Below are 16,866 nucleotides of genomic sequence, written 5' to 3' on the forward strand. Positions count from 1 at the left end.
CGTTGAAAAATGTTTGTAGCTTAAATGTTTGATAAATAATGGGGATCTTTTTATTCTTTGCCAGCGTTAAGGATTTGTCACTCCTCATTTAGTACTGTTGGTGTGAACAATACAACAGTTTTTTAGAAGTATTTTATAACAAGTTAATAACTAAGAGAGTCTTTATGCAGATATTTTCCTATAGACTTCTTTCTTCTTCAGAACTCCACACGTCATACCAATGCAATAATTTTTAGGCATTGTGCTGTAAATGAGTATAATAAGACAAAACCGGATGTATAAGACTCTCAATTAAAGTTCAGTGAAATCTTTAAAAGCACAGAGTTTACGAGATTAAATCCTTGCAGTAATGCTTGTTAATAAAGGGTTTAGATTTTGATAGTAGGCATTAATCTGTTTTCATGTAAAAAGCACTCCTACACCATGTACAGAATAGGATTCCTTCAAACAGCCTGAGCAAGCACTCGAAGATAGACCGATAGTGCCCTGACAGCAACATGATTTAACCTGCAGATCCCTTCAGACGAGGAAACATCCCTCACATATCTGTAAGCATAGCAAGTTGAAGAGTGCACGTGCAGAAAGGCCTTTCATCTGTGTGCATGCTCCCTTAAGAAGGTAACTGTAGCAGAATGGGGAGAGCTTTCACTGACCTGTCAAATTTGCTGGACAGCTTCTGTAGAATAGGGGAGCCAGCCCAGAGCAAAATGCCCCTGAAGGCAGATGGTGTGAGGGAGGTGTCCTCAGTATCCTGTCTTTCATACACTCCTGTTGAGATGCTCTACCAGCTCATTTAGACCCGGCCAAAGCAATTCCCATTATACATCACATTTAGTAATTGCTACTGACCCACTGAATGTTTAGTGTCCATCAGACTAAAAAGTAATGTTTAACATAAATGGGACAGAAACCAAAAAATGTAATAGGCTCCAGGCAACACTTAGAATCGGCCTTTTGGATCTCAACACCAGAGAAGTGGCCAACTTCCAGCATTGAGAGGTAAAAGGAAAACCAACATTTAAAAAAAAAAAAAAAAAAAAAAAAAAAAAAAAAAAAAAAAAAAAAAAAAAAAAAAAAAAAAAAAAAAAAAAAAAAAAAAAAAAAAAAAAAAAAAAAAAAAAAAAAAAAAAAAAAAAAAAAAAACAGTTAAGCAAAGCAAACAGTTTTTCCATTTCAGAGGCACCTAATAAAAAAATCAGGATTTTTTACAAAAGTTTTCTATTTGGCTTGGGTGTTTTGCTTTTTTCTTTTTTATCTCAAAAAATCGTGATTTGGTGTTTATTAATTTTTTATAGTATTTCCAAGCTTATGCTCAAGGAATAAAAGTAAATAATTCCAGTTTCCCTTCCTGGTTTTTAAAAGCAGGAATGGGAGAGAAAAAGAAAGTAAGTTCTGGTAATTCATCAGAATTCAAGTTCATTTTCAAGTAATGTTCCCAAGCAAAAGAATGGTCATTTAACTAAACTTTTGTAATTACATTAAATTCAATTACATTTAAAATTAACAGCCTGGGCTCAAAAAATGCTTTGTGTTGCATCAGCTCTAATAAATTTAACGGATAGGATTTAATATCACCTCATTTGTTATTGTGTGTAACACATTTCAGTTTTAAGCACAGCTGTAAATGAGGTTTCAACGATATATGAAAATGTAAGAGGTTTGCAGATCTTTTATCAAGCCAGTAAGATGTCCTTGGTCACACATGTGTGTGTGTGTGTGTGTGTGTGTGTGTGTGTTATGTACACTTGCTGTTATATAGGCATTGTAATAAAATCTAATCTCTCAGCCAAGAATCACAGTGGGCTTTGAAGGTTAAAAATTATAATTGGTACATCAAACTGTTTCTTAACCAAGCTGAATTTATTGTCCTTTAAGCATTATATTTCAAAAAATCAGAAGACATTGATTTCTGTGGAAGCTTTGACCTGTACAGAATTCCACTTTCACAACTTATTGCTTTTACAGTGCTTCAGTCTGGCAGGCTCTGAGTATCTTTCTCTAGCTATATTATGCAATGGGCCCTGGTTATGGAATATTATATTAAAGGCCCTTGGAACTCCTCAATCCCTCAAATCTTTACAGGAAGGTTAAATGAATTCTGCAGCAGGTTTTTTTAAGTTCTATAGTAATAGTATCTATGCTGTCTAGACTTTTGTTCTGTGGAGTCCACAGCTGTACTGTCACATAACTCATTAGAGAAAGCTGGCACATGTACACAGGTTAGGATTTCTTCTCATTTACTGAAAAATTCACTTTGTACTTCTTAGGCTTTAGCCTTAGCATGAAAATGAAAGATATTGATTTTGTTCTCCTGAGTTGATACAGTGCCTAGCACTGCTTTTGTTTTGCTTTTATCACCATTTACTTAGACATCATTAGAATCTAATTATCCTTATGAGCATATAAGAGGTATTTACTTTATCCAGAGCATGATTAAGAAGGATCATATTTTGCTAACACTAACCCTCCCACTCTAGTTGTGGGAAGTCTTTTTGAACCTCTAATATAAATTAGACATTTAAGTAATTGCAGCCTTTTTTTTTTTTTTTCCAAACTGGAAAAAGAGCAAGAGACTTTCTCCTAATTAAATCATTTTCCAGAATCTCATTATTTTACTATAAGAAATTACAACTTGGGTTCTCAGTTCTGGTCCAGTCACATTGTTAAGTATCATCTTAGTTGTTCAACTGTCAAGATCTTAGAAATCTTGTTCTTAGAAATTATTTTTTTTAATGTCTTGAAGAACTTTTGAAGTTTGTTTTTATGGAGAAATCCTGCAGAACTTCTCAAATAACACCTGCTATTCTCTGGACAAAGATCATTTTCACCTGGCAGGGTTATTGTTTCATTAAGATTCTTGTAAAAGAGATAGCCCCAAAATCTCTCTCTGAACTGTTTGAGTTTCTTGTGGAACTAGATCATAAAATTTCACATATTGGAAGAAAATGTTAATTTCAGCACTGATTCCTTCATGTAGTTCCCTTACAACCTTGTAAGAATTCATACTTTTACCCTTTTAAGAATGTGGCAGGTAATAATAGAGATGTCTTTTCTTGATGATAGAAACTTTAAGGTAATAAATAGACTATAAATGGACTAATACCATTGTACTTCTCTAACGTACCTTATTTAGAAAGAATTAGTAAGATAGTTAGAAGGAAAAGGGAATGTTTCAAGAAGACAGATACTATCTAAGACATTTTATGAAGTCAGTTAAGGTAATAAGCAGCCATTAGCGTTTATTGATATAATGATAAAATAATTTATTCCTTACTACTCAGGCCCTCAGTGATTTTACATCATTGGGAAAATGTGACATCAGATTTTCTATGGAAATAGAACTTGTTAGTTTACTGCTTTCCTGCCAATTGGGTTTCAATTTCCTTTTTTTTTCTTATTCAACACTGCATTTTTTCAGTGTTGCAAACTGTTTTCATATCAAAAGGCTATGTTTCCAGTGCAGATGCCCCATCTTGTGCATCACTGCATTGTGTTTTTCAGCAAATCCTGGAAATGTGCATGCACATGGACTTCTTATTCCACGTCACTGTGGAATGTCTGTGAGGTTCACAGAGGAATTTTCAATGCGTGAATTCACCACACACTTCTCAATTTTAGCTGTGCAGTTCCTTGTTGTAGAACAGTTAATGTGAGTGAATGTCTGTGCAGTTGTTCCACTCAGCAGGTGTTCTGCTGATTTGAGCATATTCTCCCTGTAGCTCTATAGCCTCATTCTCTGCCTTTGCTGTTGCATGCAACAAAGAAGTGAATGTTTCCTCAGATCTAAATAACTCCTTTTAACAGTCTCAGGCAGATTTTTTCATATAACCATGAGACTGATTCAAAAGTCTCTGATTTTAATTATGAGCACATCCTCAAAATAGAGAGGAACGAAAATGTTCATAGCTTTTAACCGATTTTATTCCATATTGTGATTAATCACTCAACTATGCATTGACTTTGTGAGTTATGTGTGGGCTTTGACCACTTAATGCCTATTTCAATACAGAATTTAGAATCCATCTTCTATAATGGGCTAGAAATCATCTATCAACTTTGTGAAATTGCCTGAGCGGTTTTTGCCAACAGATACGGTCATTCATAGAGAAGGAAAAAGAACCGATCTATATAGACAGTTGCCTTTCATACTTTTTTTTTCTCTATGCACTTTTCAGATTACTTCAAGGATGCTTTGTACATTTTAAACTGGTCTTCTGTCTCCTTTGCTCTCCCTCTCGTGCTTTCATCGTTCTATCCTGTAGGCACATATGCATATGTTTAGATACCTTAGTTTTGTTTTAGAGAGAAACTATTGGAATTCTTAATAACTCATGACTCTATTTATCCATAATTTATTTAAAGTTCTCAGAACTTTTGCAGGTAGATCATTAAATGCCTAATTTATTACTCCAGGTCATGAAATATGACCAGATAATTTGTAGTTTATTTGTAAAAAACTTTTAAAAATTCTATTTTAGTCTCATAAAGTCAAGCAGTTAAAATCAAAGAATGTTTGGGAAGACTGAAGTCATTGTATGAAAAATTTTCAGAGGGAAAGAGTGTAGATTTGTCCAACAAATACCTTAGAATGATAACTAAGTCACAGTAATGAAATTTGCAATAATGAGTGTGGAATTTCGTGTGCTGAGATGATTGACCTGATCTGAAAGGAAAGCTCCTCTCAGACTAATGAAAGAGGACTGCCAATACTTCACAGAACAAAACACTCAAAAGGCGCCATTTAATTAGGAAAGACAGAAAAATAAAAACAAACAAAAAAAAAACCAAAAAGAAAATTATTAATTTTCTGAAAATATTTTTATAGCAGAGGTTGAAGGAAAAAGAGGGAAATTAACAATTAAAATCAATTGGTTCCTCAGTAAACTTCTTGCACATGAATAGCCCGTAGCAATTTATGTATTCTGTGCGAGACTTCTGAGGGCCTTCCTCTATGTGGACCCATGACAGGCAGACAGGCGGGGCTGGGAAGTTCAGTCAATGGATCGGGAACAGCTTTAACCAATTTAGGGACATCTAAGCCAAGTGGTAACAGCATACTGAGTGCTTCTTGCAAACACACAATCCAGCAAAGCTCAGTGCCAAAATTCCATGGCATTCAGGATCCGCACAAAGCAAGCTCCAGAGCGCTGGCTGCGTTCCCTGACCCGGGTTCTCTCGGGCTGTCACCCTGCCCAGCAGTGGCAGGAGCAGAGTGGGCACTGCTCGCACTGGTTGGCACGCTGTGGACGTGATGATCTGATGGGCATCGCAGAGAGCCGGCGATGTTCCAGGGCAGAGAGCAAGACAATGACTTGAACTCAGAGTGAGGACAGAGGTTCTACACATCCACCTCTAATGGCTGCTCCAAAAGAGTTACCTCTTTTGTCTTTCACTTGCTAATTCTCTCTAATTTTTCTCTCTACTTCACTCCATTTTAATTTGACTGGTGAAAGAGGAAGGGTGGCCACTTCGGAAACACTTTGTTGGAGATGGGGGAAGCGTAGCCCGGGCTGACAATGACTGTACAAAACCTCTCAAAGCACTTGAGGGACTCATGTAAAAAAATCAAAGGGGGAATTTCTCTGTATGTATATCAGATTTTGTAAGAAGATATTCAAAACAGCAAGTGTTAGCGAGCTAAGGAAAATAAAAGATACAGTCCAGAACTGCTGTCAGGGAAACAAACTGCTGCATATGTATTTATTTCTGGAAGCTTAAAAAAATATTCCAAATCTCAATTAACCTGAGACACACAAGAGCCTAGAAAGTAAAATGATTTGAGAATATTGTGAAAAGTATTCTTGTAATATATAGCCATTATATGCTATTAAACTATTTCCTACTATATGATTAAAAAGATAGTAAAAATGTTGTCGAACTAGGAAAAATGCAGATTCCTTTTCTTTTTTTCTTTTTCTTTTTTTTTCCTTTTTTTTTGGTCAGTTTGTAGAAATTTCTTTCTCTGCTTATTTCTTTGTTTTTTTCTCTTTTTGAAAGGAACAAGTGTTACCATTATTCTTTATTATTTTAAAATGTTCTCCAGTTTTCTTAGTTTGTTAAAGGTTACTATTATCGTAGATGTAAAGCAATTTTGGAAATACTGAGAGAATTGTGACTTTTCCGATTGTAGATTTCCATCAGTTATGATATCTTCTTTTTAAAGACAAAACAGCAACAGGTATACTGACAAATTTAATAATTTGCCCCTATTTTGGGTAAAATCAAAATAAAATTACATTAGAAGTATATAAAAGCTTAAAAATCCCCCCCCCCGGGGAAATAGTGAGAGATTAAAATTAATGGATTTTGACCAAGAACATGTGCCAATTTTCAACAAGCTTATTTTTATGAGAGCATAAGAAGCTCCTGAATGAGGAAATTTATAGTGGAAATGTTGGCAGGAATTTACCTAACACTGTTTAAATAGTACCACTATGTTAAGAAATACACTGGATACCAGACAGCTTTCTGTGGAAAATGATAAACATACGAGGTCTCTGCAGGGGATCTCAGCAGAGCCATTTTTAATATCCAGAATAGTGGATCCTTTTACTGTGATGTTTTTATGCATGATATATGGCAATGGAGGTGAAAATAACATTTGTTAGCAGTTAAAAGGGTTTTTTTAGCACATTCTACAGTGTGTGTTTGCACAGTGCTTACTTAATTATTTTGTATTCCAATAACTGTGTCTCTGGTACAGACTGTTTAATTTTATTTTATTGTCTCCTTCTTTGAGAGTACCAATGGGATGCAAACTCTCAGAATAACACTGTTGATCACTTGCATGCTGACCTGCATGCTGGTAATAGGAAGTGCCCTGAATTAAATCTTAGGAATTTAGACTGGTTTCCAGTAAAGAAGTAAACAAACAGCAGGAAAATGGCAGAGCAGGAGTTATACCTTCCCACCAGACATCATTTTAGGCCAGAATTTTGCATCTAGTCCATTGCACATTAATTTGTGTTGTTTTTCCATGGGAACCATGTTTAAGATGTTTTCCATAATAGCAGCAGAAATCAAGTAGGATATTTATAACCACAGATGGTAATACCTAAATATTATGTGCCTAGTTTTATTTCTGAATGCAAACTCTGTACCTCTGATGAATTGTAGACTATCTTTGTGTTTGTTATTTAATCTGCATATGCTTTCCTGCAGGGTGACATCCAACAACTGTTGATTATAGCTGATCCCAGAGCTGCATTTGACTATTGTGAGCATTATAGCCCGGACTGTGATTCCCCAGTGCCCAATGCTGCTCAGGCTCAAGATCCTCAGGTTGATGAGGTGGGTAGTCAGTCATGTATTACTAGACTTACTGCACATTAGTGGTTGTGCTGGAGACAAGTTACAAAGGAGCACTTCCAGATAAATGATATGCATTGTTCTAGAAGTGAAGGAAACAGGTTGCAGGAGTGCATTCATTTTTGTTGTCCACTCATTTAAGTCAAGCATTTGAAGGAAACTCTCACACTGGTGGTGTTTGAGCGACCACCATTCTCAGTAAAGTTAAACTGTAATTCTTTTTTAAAATGATAACAGTATGAGTTTGTTTGCTTGTATGTATTTGTCTTCCTGTGTATGTTTATAATTTCAGTAATGCAGAGTATCAACAAATGCCACATTTGTAAGGAACTTTTGATATTCTGCAATTGTAAACATCTTCTGTTAGAAATGCTGTGTGTTTTAGTGAGCTGTGTGCACAAATGAATGTTCACGCAAAATTATTTCAGCCAGTTCCACTCTTAGCAGCTTAACCAGTGGGCACAAAACAGAGTAGAAACATGAAAGATATTAATAGAAACTGTTTGTCACTGTTGACAGTTCTAACAGTCATAAACTGAGTAATTCACCGAAGTCAAGATAGTTCCTCAGACTAGACCTCTGAGCATCAGCAGTTGTATGTATTGCTGTATACAGGTTCTAAGTACTCATATTAAATAATATAAAGTGAAAAGCTTTTGCAAAATTTAACTAGTAATTGAACTGGGCTCTGGGTAGCCAGCGTGCAGTCAGCAGTGTGTGACCTGGCCGGTTATTACTACTGATTGCTCAAGAGATCATCATTAAAAACTTGCTGAAATGTTCTTGGATGTGTGCTTTGAACCTATTTCAGGACTCAACTTTTCCTAAATACATGATAATTTTATTTGTTGTCACTATTTATTCTGTCTGACTGAAAATTATGTCAGCAAGAGGCAGAGATCCATAGGGCCCAGAACTTATTTCAGAGGGACTCCCTCCCACATCTTTTTGCCTCAGAGTTGTAGTTCAAGATGCGTCAAGTCGATTTTACACAGGTAGGGGTCTTTACACTGCATTTACAGTGTATGGAGTCTGGGCTCTTCATAGGGACTCCATAGGACCTTCTGTCTGCCTGCCTGGCTACCTGGATCTCCATATTCCAAAACAGAACAGATTGAAAGCATATTGTTGATAATTTATGCAAACAAAACAAAACAAACAAACAAACAAAAAACAAAACCACAAAAATATTTTTTTTCTCATTAGTACATTTCAAAGAAAATTTAAATTTTGCTTGAGAACTTTCCTGGGCTTTGCTGCTATTTGGCTTAGCACTCTGATTCTTTCTCTTTCCTGTGTGAAGCCCTTGAAGCTCTGTGGGAGCAGTTTGGGTTAGAAGAGGTGCATGTCAGTACCCTTCCTGTAGAGAATGATTCTATCCCTCTGTGTTTTCTTCCCTCTTCTTCAGAACTGTCACTTGGTCTGGAAGTGATACGACAGTAGATTAATAGTAATATCAACACAGTTTACTCTGTTGTTTATTATAATTTATTTCCATCTTCAAGATATGTTTTAATTGAAGTGTGTATCAGCTTTCCTCAGTCATGCTTGTGAATAGCCAGGTACGAATCTCTGTAACTTTTCAAGTACAGACTTACGACTCAGCAGTTGTCACTACACAAAAAGGTGTTGCCTAGAAGTTCAGTAAGCATTAGGTTTTTTCATATTGAATGTATAGTTAGGTTTTAAGAATCAAATATGGGTCTGAATTGTATTTTAGGACTATCAAGATTACTTTTCTTAAGGAAGACGCACCTATGCTTTTCTTATAAATACCTTGTGAACAGTCAGGACTTTGTTTTGTTTTCAACCCTCTTTCTACTATAAATGGAAATGTATTAAATTCCTTTCCATTTCAATCACCTATGCTTGGTGAGCTCACAGAAATTAGAGCAGAGAAAGACCTAGCCAGTCTTCATTGTCCTCGATGCTGGACAGTGTATTTTCTTGAGTGTCATCAGGTCTAGTTTTCAAAGGACCCAACTATCAGGCTTTCACATCTCCTCTTGGAAAGATTATTCTGCAACCCAGTGAATCACATCATCTGACTTCTGCTGAAGAAATTGCTCCACAAAGGAATTTGGCTTCATTTATTTTGGATCTGTCCCAAACTAATGGATTACTTGAAGACATAAAATGTTTTCCTTCAATGAAATGAACTTGGTAAAGTAAAGGTGCAAATGACCCCCAAATATGTTGACTTGGAGGCTTCAGGCACCCTTTCAGAACATGTTAGTTTAATGTTCTTTCAGGTGTTTGACTGAGCAGAAATACTAGTATGCTGAAAAATTCAGAAAGATAATTGTAGACTTTTTATTTAAGGAAGTAACATAATAAAGAATCTTAAGGATCTTATTCTTCCTTTGACACAGACTGTCTTTGGAAACTGAACATTTTGTTCTTATCTCATTTTATCTCCTTCCTTTTATCACTTTTATGAACAATATAAGGACTATGTGATAGAGGAGACCATCCAATTCTTTTAACTTTTATTCTGCCCTAAGATTGACATTTCTATCATTTATTTATATTATTGCAGCTGATTTTTAAAACTCTCATTTGCTTAGCATCCTTTATTTTATTGTATTTTGTGATGTCTTAGTGAGTCTAGAATGTTTCCAAGTCGTCTTTGCTCTTTAACTTGCTCAATGCTTTAGTAATCTTTAGGCAATGGAAAAAATTGGCTTATGTTATTATTAATTTAATCATGACAGTTCTTTATATTATTAATTCTTTTAATTTGGAAATGTAAAGCAAATATTGCTAAAATCTACGTTTTGGAATAGGAGGTAAGGGTTTTAGAGTATGAATAGCAGAAGAATCGGTTTTCAAAGTAAGATTTCCTCCAGAATATTTAAGTTATTTAACAGTTGAAATATAGGCCTTGAATCCTGCTGATCCTCTGCTTCTAAAATACATCTGATGAAGAAAACAGTTCATCTCTTTAATTGGAATTACATAATGATCTGGTAGTGTAATATAATCACTCTGGTAAAGAAAGCATGAGATCATAATGGAAACATTTTGTCCCATCAAAAAGCATCAGGTTTTATTCTTCCTTTCATTTGTAAGAAAACAGTCATATGCAATATTCATTACAAGAATGGCGGTTCAGTAACTATTGCTGGTCTTACAAGAGAAGAAAGAAGAGCAAGAGGAAGAAAATTGCATCACATTTGAAGTGTTACCTGACATCTCTTAACTAAAATCTCTTGCTAAGTTCCACCTATTGAAATATAACTTTGAGTCAATCTTTTTGATATTCATTGGAAACCACTGGGAAAGTTAATGCAGTATATATATTTTGCTGTAACTGTGAGCACTTGGTTCTCACAAGAGAACTTTCCATCCCTGATTTCTCAGAGCTGTAACCACTCCATTATTTAGCAGTATTAGGGTTTAGGTAAATTTTCGCAGGCAGATCTCTGGAGCAGGTTTGAAGTAACATTGCACATCTGTGGTAGGTATATTTGACACTTGGCTATGTCAGTACTCACAGAGGGATCATCAGAATGATCCACAAGTGGAATGCCCCTTTAAATCCCATTCCAACTTCTTGATTCTCTGGCTGCATTCTTGGCCAGTAATATCTTTGGTATAGAGCTAAAAAACCAAATTACACTCTCTTCCTGCACTTGTCATCCTGTCATACTTGCTTTCATTCCATGCTTTGATTTCTTGCTAGAGTTAGTGGGCTTGATTAAATTCTGAAAGTGGCAGAAGTTACTTTTCCATTTGCATTAATTACAGTTGAAATTCTAGATGCTCACTCTTACCTATTCAATAGTCTGCTTGTGACAGATTTCTGTGGACTCCCCAAATTCTGTGAACTAATAGCAAAGCCTGGGTTTTGCACTCAGGAATAGTAGCATCCAAAATGTAAAGACACTTTTCTCAAGCTTTGTTGAGGCCTCAAACTGAATGAATCATACCCCTCTCTCTGGTTATCCGATAAAGGTGACCTTGTGGTTGTGTAGCTCCAGAAAAAGAGGGGATATGTACCACATATCCAGGCTTGACTGTCAATGGAAGGGTAAGTGTGAGTTGCCAGCTTCACAGCAGGTGACTAAAGCCATTAAACCTGTCACTGGTACTTTTAAATTTAATCCTCATTTAACTGGCCAGTCCTTCAATAGCCCTGTTGTCTCATCTTAAAAAACAGGGAATAGCCTTCATCAGGTGGAGTTGATAAACTCATTCTGTGAGTAAATAATATTTCTAAAGTATATCTTTACACCAGTTAGGGATATAGAGATGCATTCCTCTATCTGGACAGATTGTGCCTCGGGAAATACACCTGGAAGATTTTGCGTCTGTATTTCGCTGTTTGCAGCAGGACCCATGCAATGCAGTACAGTACAAAACATACCCTGAGTTTGTTAGCTGGTGGGAAAGACAAGGGCTGCTGATCTTTCAGAAGGAAATGTCTGGAAAGGAAGGATTGCTAAGAAGATTTATCTTGTAGAAAGTTTAGGACTGCTACATATTTTCACTTGTCCTCCTTGTATCGGCAGGGCTACAAAGTAGTGCGATTTGGAAACTGCTTGAGTGTGGTTTCAGCAAGGTGGCCACATGTCTCAGCTTGTAAATTCCAGAATTTTCATAATACCTCTCAGATACTGTGCTCTTAAAATGGAGGATCTTTACCTGCTTGCTTGGCTGTAATCTGAAACCAGCATGGAAACTGTCATTCCCCACTTCTCACCCATCCATGTTCTTTCTGTCTGTGTGCCTGAACATCAGTGCAACAACTTTGATCACGTTTTGCACATGTCAAGAAAGTTTCACTGTTTTTAACAGGAATGAGTGAAACACAACACGCAAAAGTATTTTCTGTGTGATTATGCATGATGTAATAGATCTGTCCACATATTTGTGCTGGTTTGTATGTTTTCTAGTTCTCATTCATAAATGTCTGACTTTTCAAACTAAACCTCTTAGCATAAATATCAATTTATTCACCACTTTCTTTTTTATTTAATACTGACATTGGCACAGATATTTTTCCTTTCTTTTTTTTTTTTTTTTTTCCCTCCAGTCAACATTTCTGTTTAGTTTATGGCCTCTGAAGAACTATTTGTTACCAACTATTGCAATTTTTATTAGTCACATGGTTGGCACAATTCAGCACAGCCATTCAGCTTACCATGAGAGAAGCCATGCTACTGAGATTTGCAAAGCAGTTATAATTGTGAGCAACACAGAGCTATATTTTAATTGTTAATTGGTCAAAATGACTGCTGGAATGAATGCTTGCAGTTTCTGAATAGGTCTACAGTGCTTACTAAAAGGGAATCTATGTGTCTGTAAGTTATTAAAACAAGCTCCTAACAGTATATTTAAATTTAAATCTGGCTAATCACTCAGTAATTCTCTCCAAAATGTTCCTCCACTTACCCCTTAAGATATTAGATATTATTTAACATAGGTAGTGTCTGTTGTTTGGGTACCAATAAAAATTGCGTAGCAGAGTGTTTGATCCATGTCATTTGGCTGAGGAAGCATTTAGAAGTGTGTAATGGCTTATCACTGTTATTTGGAATAACCAAATATAGAGAGGTACATTCCACTGAATATTTTTTCTTTCATAAATAAACCTAATTTGCATGGACTTCTTTAGAGAAGATAAATGAATCAGGTTTTATGCATTTGCACACATTTTTATAATTCTCAAAGAAATATTGCAACTTCAATGCTACTCTGCAAGTATTTTAAAAAATCTGGTAATCTGGTTTTTATTCATGTGGTTCTTTCTTTGATTCCTTTATGTGGCTGTGTATGGTTTCCTAGAAACTTGTCATTGTGTTTTCTTTTTTGGATGGCACTGCCATACTTCATTACAAACAAGCTGGTTTGAGTTGCATTTCCAGAACTGCACAAGCCAGAAAACATGTTTTTATATATTGAGAGAACTATACAAATATATCAGCACTCCTCGTGAGGCCCGTGGACAATACTCTTTAGAAGTCAAACATGTTTCTTTGACTTCACTGGGGTTAGGACTAAATAATAATTTGCTGAACAAGGAGAGAGTAATCATGTATTACTTATCATGTTTAAGTCTAAAATGCTGCTGGTTTTGAAAAGTATAAATCGTATCAACTTATTTTGGTAATGCCAAAGATACCACTGATGAAAACAAAGCATTGATTAATTATATGAGACAGATACGAAGTGTCCATATACTGCATAAAGAGGATATACTCCACCTAAAATGATGCTTTCTTATTTAAATGTAGTTTGAAGTGCTCTTATTAATGTGTAATATAGCTTTGAAGAAGTACCAAAATATGTTAAAACCTTTCTTTATGTTCATATCTCATAACTAACCAATTTATATGTGCATGGGTAGAAATAATCAAAAGGACAATCAAGCAAAGAGCATCTGACTTCTGAAAAAAAAATCTGTACTTTCTTTTTTAAGAAAAGCTGTTATCATAGTAAGCCTTTGAGGAGCCACAGAAGTGAAGTAATGGAAACCCATGGAAAGGGATTTCTAAGTGATTAAGGCCTTTCAGTGTCAGTCTTATAATTGCTGAGGAAGTCTACTTCTGTGCACTAAAATCATAAGGAAAGGAATTTTATCAAAAAGCATTGCCAGAGAAAACAGTTAAACCAGTGCTTCGGTCGCATGGTAGAATATATTTTGGAATATGGAGATCTGTTTTAATCTCATTTGTAATTTCTTCTAAAATGTCATTCTCTTTTTGATGATGATGGCTCTTGTGAATCCTCAGACCATTTGGGTGTAATGTACTAATTCTCTTATCAATCTAGTGAAACAAACAGATATTGTCTTCATTTTACAGACAATGATGCTGACTTGTAACAGGGGAGAGGGGATTTCGGAAGTGGCTAGTTCACATGGGGCACATTAGAGTATTTCTTCCTAAACAAGGGAAAGAAAACACTTATCCAGACTCTGGCCACAGCTCCACCTTCTTTTGAATCCCTGGATACATAAAGTGAACCAGTAGCAACCAGGAGACTGCTTTAATTTACCAGACTAACCAGTTCTTGTAGCATCAAGTGTAAGATTGTTTGGAGTGGCCCTGTCTTCTCAGCTGTGATGAGTAGTCCTTGGTGCACATAATATCGACACTGGTGTCTTCATGGCACAGCCACGAGTACAGCTCAGGAGTTTCTGGCTCCCTAGGTTATGTTCTCAACATTACACAATCCAGTTCTAATGCTGTTTTCTCCTGTAAAAGTTTTATGTGCCAAATCTTCATTTGATACTAGTTATTATAGATGCAGAGCTATGGAGCAGTCTGCAGATGCTGAATCTGAAATGAAATTATACCAGTGAGGCATTTGCTCAGGCAGTGTGTACTGTGGAGCCACCCTGGTTTTCAGAACTCTACAACAACAACAAACAAGAGGAAGATAGCCATGTTTATTTGTGAGTTGTGGCCTCTTTCCTGTGTCTGAAATTATTTGCTCTATTCATGTAAGATATTGACAGCTCTACTTTTCTGGTCACCTGAGAAAGAATACAGGTAAATATAGGTAGAAAGAGGCATTATTTGAAAATTAAATATTAAATAAATATGTGATTTCATTAAGATCTCTTGGTACTCCCAGTAATCAAAATTATAGTTGATTCTTCTTTGCAGTCCAATAAAAGAGAAGTTTTTTCCTGGCACTACTACTTACTTTTTTATTACTTTTGTATTGTGCTTTGAAAGAAATAAGAAATTGTTTTTTTTTTCCCAAGTGAATAATTATATTGAATTGCTCATACTAACTTAATTTTGTTAAATTTTACTCCTAAGTAAAGGTTAAGATGCTTTCCAGTATTGCTAATCTAGTATGCTACCACTAACATAGGAATGCCTGATATTTTTCCATTTATAATGTAGTACACACCAGAAGATTTTATCGAGTATGACTATGAGTATGGGGATGCAGATTATAAAGAAACTGATTCTGTAACAGAGGGACTCCCACTGTTCGAAGAGACAGTAGCACAAACAGAGGTAACAGAATCTGGTCTGTTTGTTGTGTGGTGTCCAGCTGTCCCCTACCACATGGTTTGTCAATTTGTGTCTTCTGTATATAAGCTCAGTGTTTTCCTTTCACTCATGTCTTTACTCTGTAGCACTTGCTTTCAGTTAGAGATGGAAGGTCTCACGGCTGACAGCATTCATCTCGCATTTGGTTGCTCTTCTTTCATTCATGCTATCTCAATTTTCTTTTCATTTTATTTATGTTTTTCCATTCCATCTTTCATAACGTTTGCAGAAAAAGAAAGCCATGGCCAAAAAGAAGAAGAGGACAGTGGCCGCTAGCTCAAAGGACAAACCCCAAAAGGCCACAACAAAAAAAACTGAAAAATATGCATCCAAGAAGAAGAAAACTTATCAAGCAGCAGCAAAAGGCAAACTAGGGGTAAAGGTAGCCAAGAAATAATCAAGATCTTTCCCAGACCAAGACTGGAAGATCTCTGATAATAAGAAAAAATTTACCTAACCCCACTAGATGAATACATCTGGCTAATACCATAACCTGAATAAAAGTGATAACTCTGGAACTTTTCAAGCAGGATTTTTTTTTTAATAATTTACTTTTCTTTAATACTAGGCAAATGTTGTTGATGCATATCAAGAGTACAGCATAGCTGAAAATGACTATGGGCCCCAGACAGAAGCTCCCTCCAGAACTACTGAAGCAAATGAGGTAATAAGGACTCTCGAGAAAATACTTGTTCCACCAGGTGTCGATGGTTAAAAAAGTAGAAACACTTTTTAAGAAGATGAATGTCTATGTAAAAGATACATACTATGACAGCAGTTAGTGTGGTTTTATGCTTTCTCAGCCAATATGAGAAAGTACTATTTTCTTGGGCAGAACTCCCTTTAATTCTGTAGAGATCTGCTGAATCTTCAGACTGCAGAGTTCACGGTTCTGGAAATCATGCAGTGATATATGTCGTGGAATGTATGGTTGTTGCATTCAGTGTGGATGTGAATGGAGTTATGTCTAGCATAAACTAGGTTAGATACTAGACATAGTCCTCCTGATCTAATAGGAAGTGTTGTCTCTAGTTTTTCCTGTAATTCTTAAGGTGCAGCATAAAACGAGCCTAACACAAGACGAAGAATTGCTGTAACCATATGGAAGTTGAGTCAGAAGCCATCATTTGCTTTTCACAGTTCTTCAGCTAACAAAACCAAATTATTGGCTTTTCATTTGTTCTAGTCAAAAGAAACATTATATTTTGAACTGTCAAAAAGATAAAATTATTATTTTGACTTATGTTAGAAAAGACGTTTTTAGAAAACCAGAATGACAAGCCTAAACATTATTTTCTTAAAATTGCTACACCTAAGCCAGTATTGATTAATATGTCTACATATTAATTAATGCTACTGTTGGAAAAATGATGGCTGATTGTAAAAAATATTGTTTTCATTTTTCTTTTACCTTTTCCTTTCAAAATTAAGATATGTTGCTTAAAAGATGTACAAAACTTCCCCCCCCCCCTTCCCCTGAATATTCGAAAAGAGGAAAAGAGTCCCCATTTGTTTTTCTGGTTTCCCTCCTATGTATCTTGAA

General features: G+C 35.7%; 1 protein-coding gene across 4 annotated transcripts in view; it reads left to right on the forward strand.

Moving 5' to 3' along the window:
• The window catches only part of COL11A1 (collagen type XI alpha 1 chain), a 130,155-nt gene that overhangs the window by 27,229 nt on the left and 86,060 nt on the right, over positions 1 to 16,866 (forward strand). For 2 of the 4 annotated variants that reach the window (XM_027892365.1, XM_027892366.1), the window contains exons 5-8: positions 7,162 to 7,290; positions 15,171 to 15,287; positions 15,553 to 15,705; positions 15,892 to 15,987. In XM_027892365.1, coding sequence (XP_027748166.1) covers positions 7,162 to 7,290; positions 15,171 to 15,287; positions 15,553 to 15,705; positions 15,892 to 15,987 — 495 coding nt within the window. Of the gene's footprint in view, positions 1 to 7,161; positions 7,291 to 14,201; positions 14,711 to 15,170; positions 15,288 to 15,552; positions 15,706 to 15,891; positions 15,988 to 16,866 lie in introns of those variants that run through there. The other 2 variants (XM_027892368.1, XM_027892367.1) reach the window with 2 other exon arrangements.

Source organism: Empidonax traillii, unplaced genomic scaffold, assembly GCF_003031625.1.
Source record: "Empidonax traillii isolate 1590-97213 ecotype Southwest subspecies unplaced genomic scaffold, ASM303162v1 scaffold347:size1123457, whole genome shotgun sequence".
Lineage (NCBI taxonomy): Eukaryota > Metazoa > Chordata > Aves > Passeriformes > Tyrannidae > Empidonax > Empidonax traillii.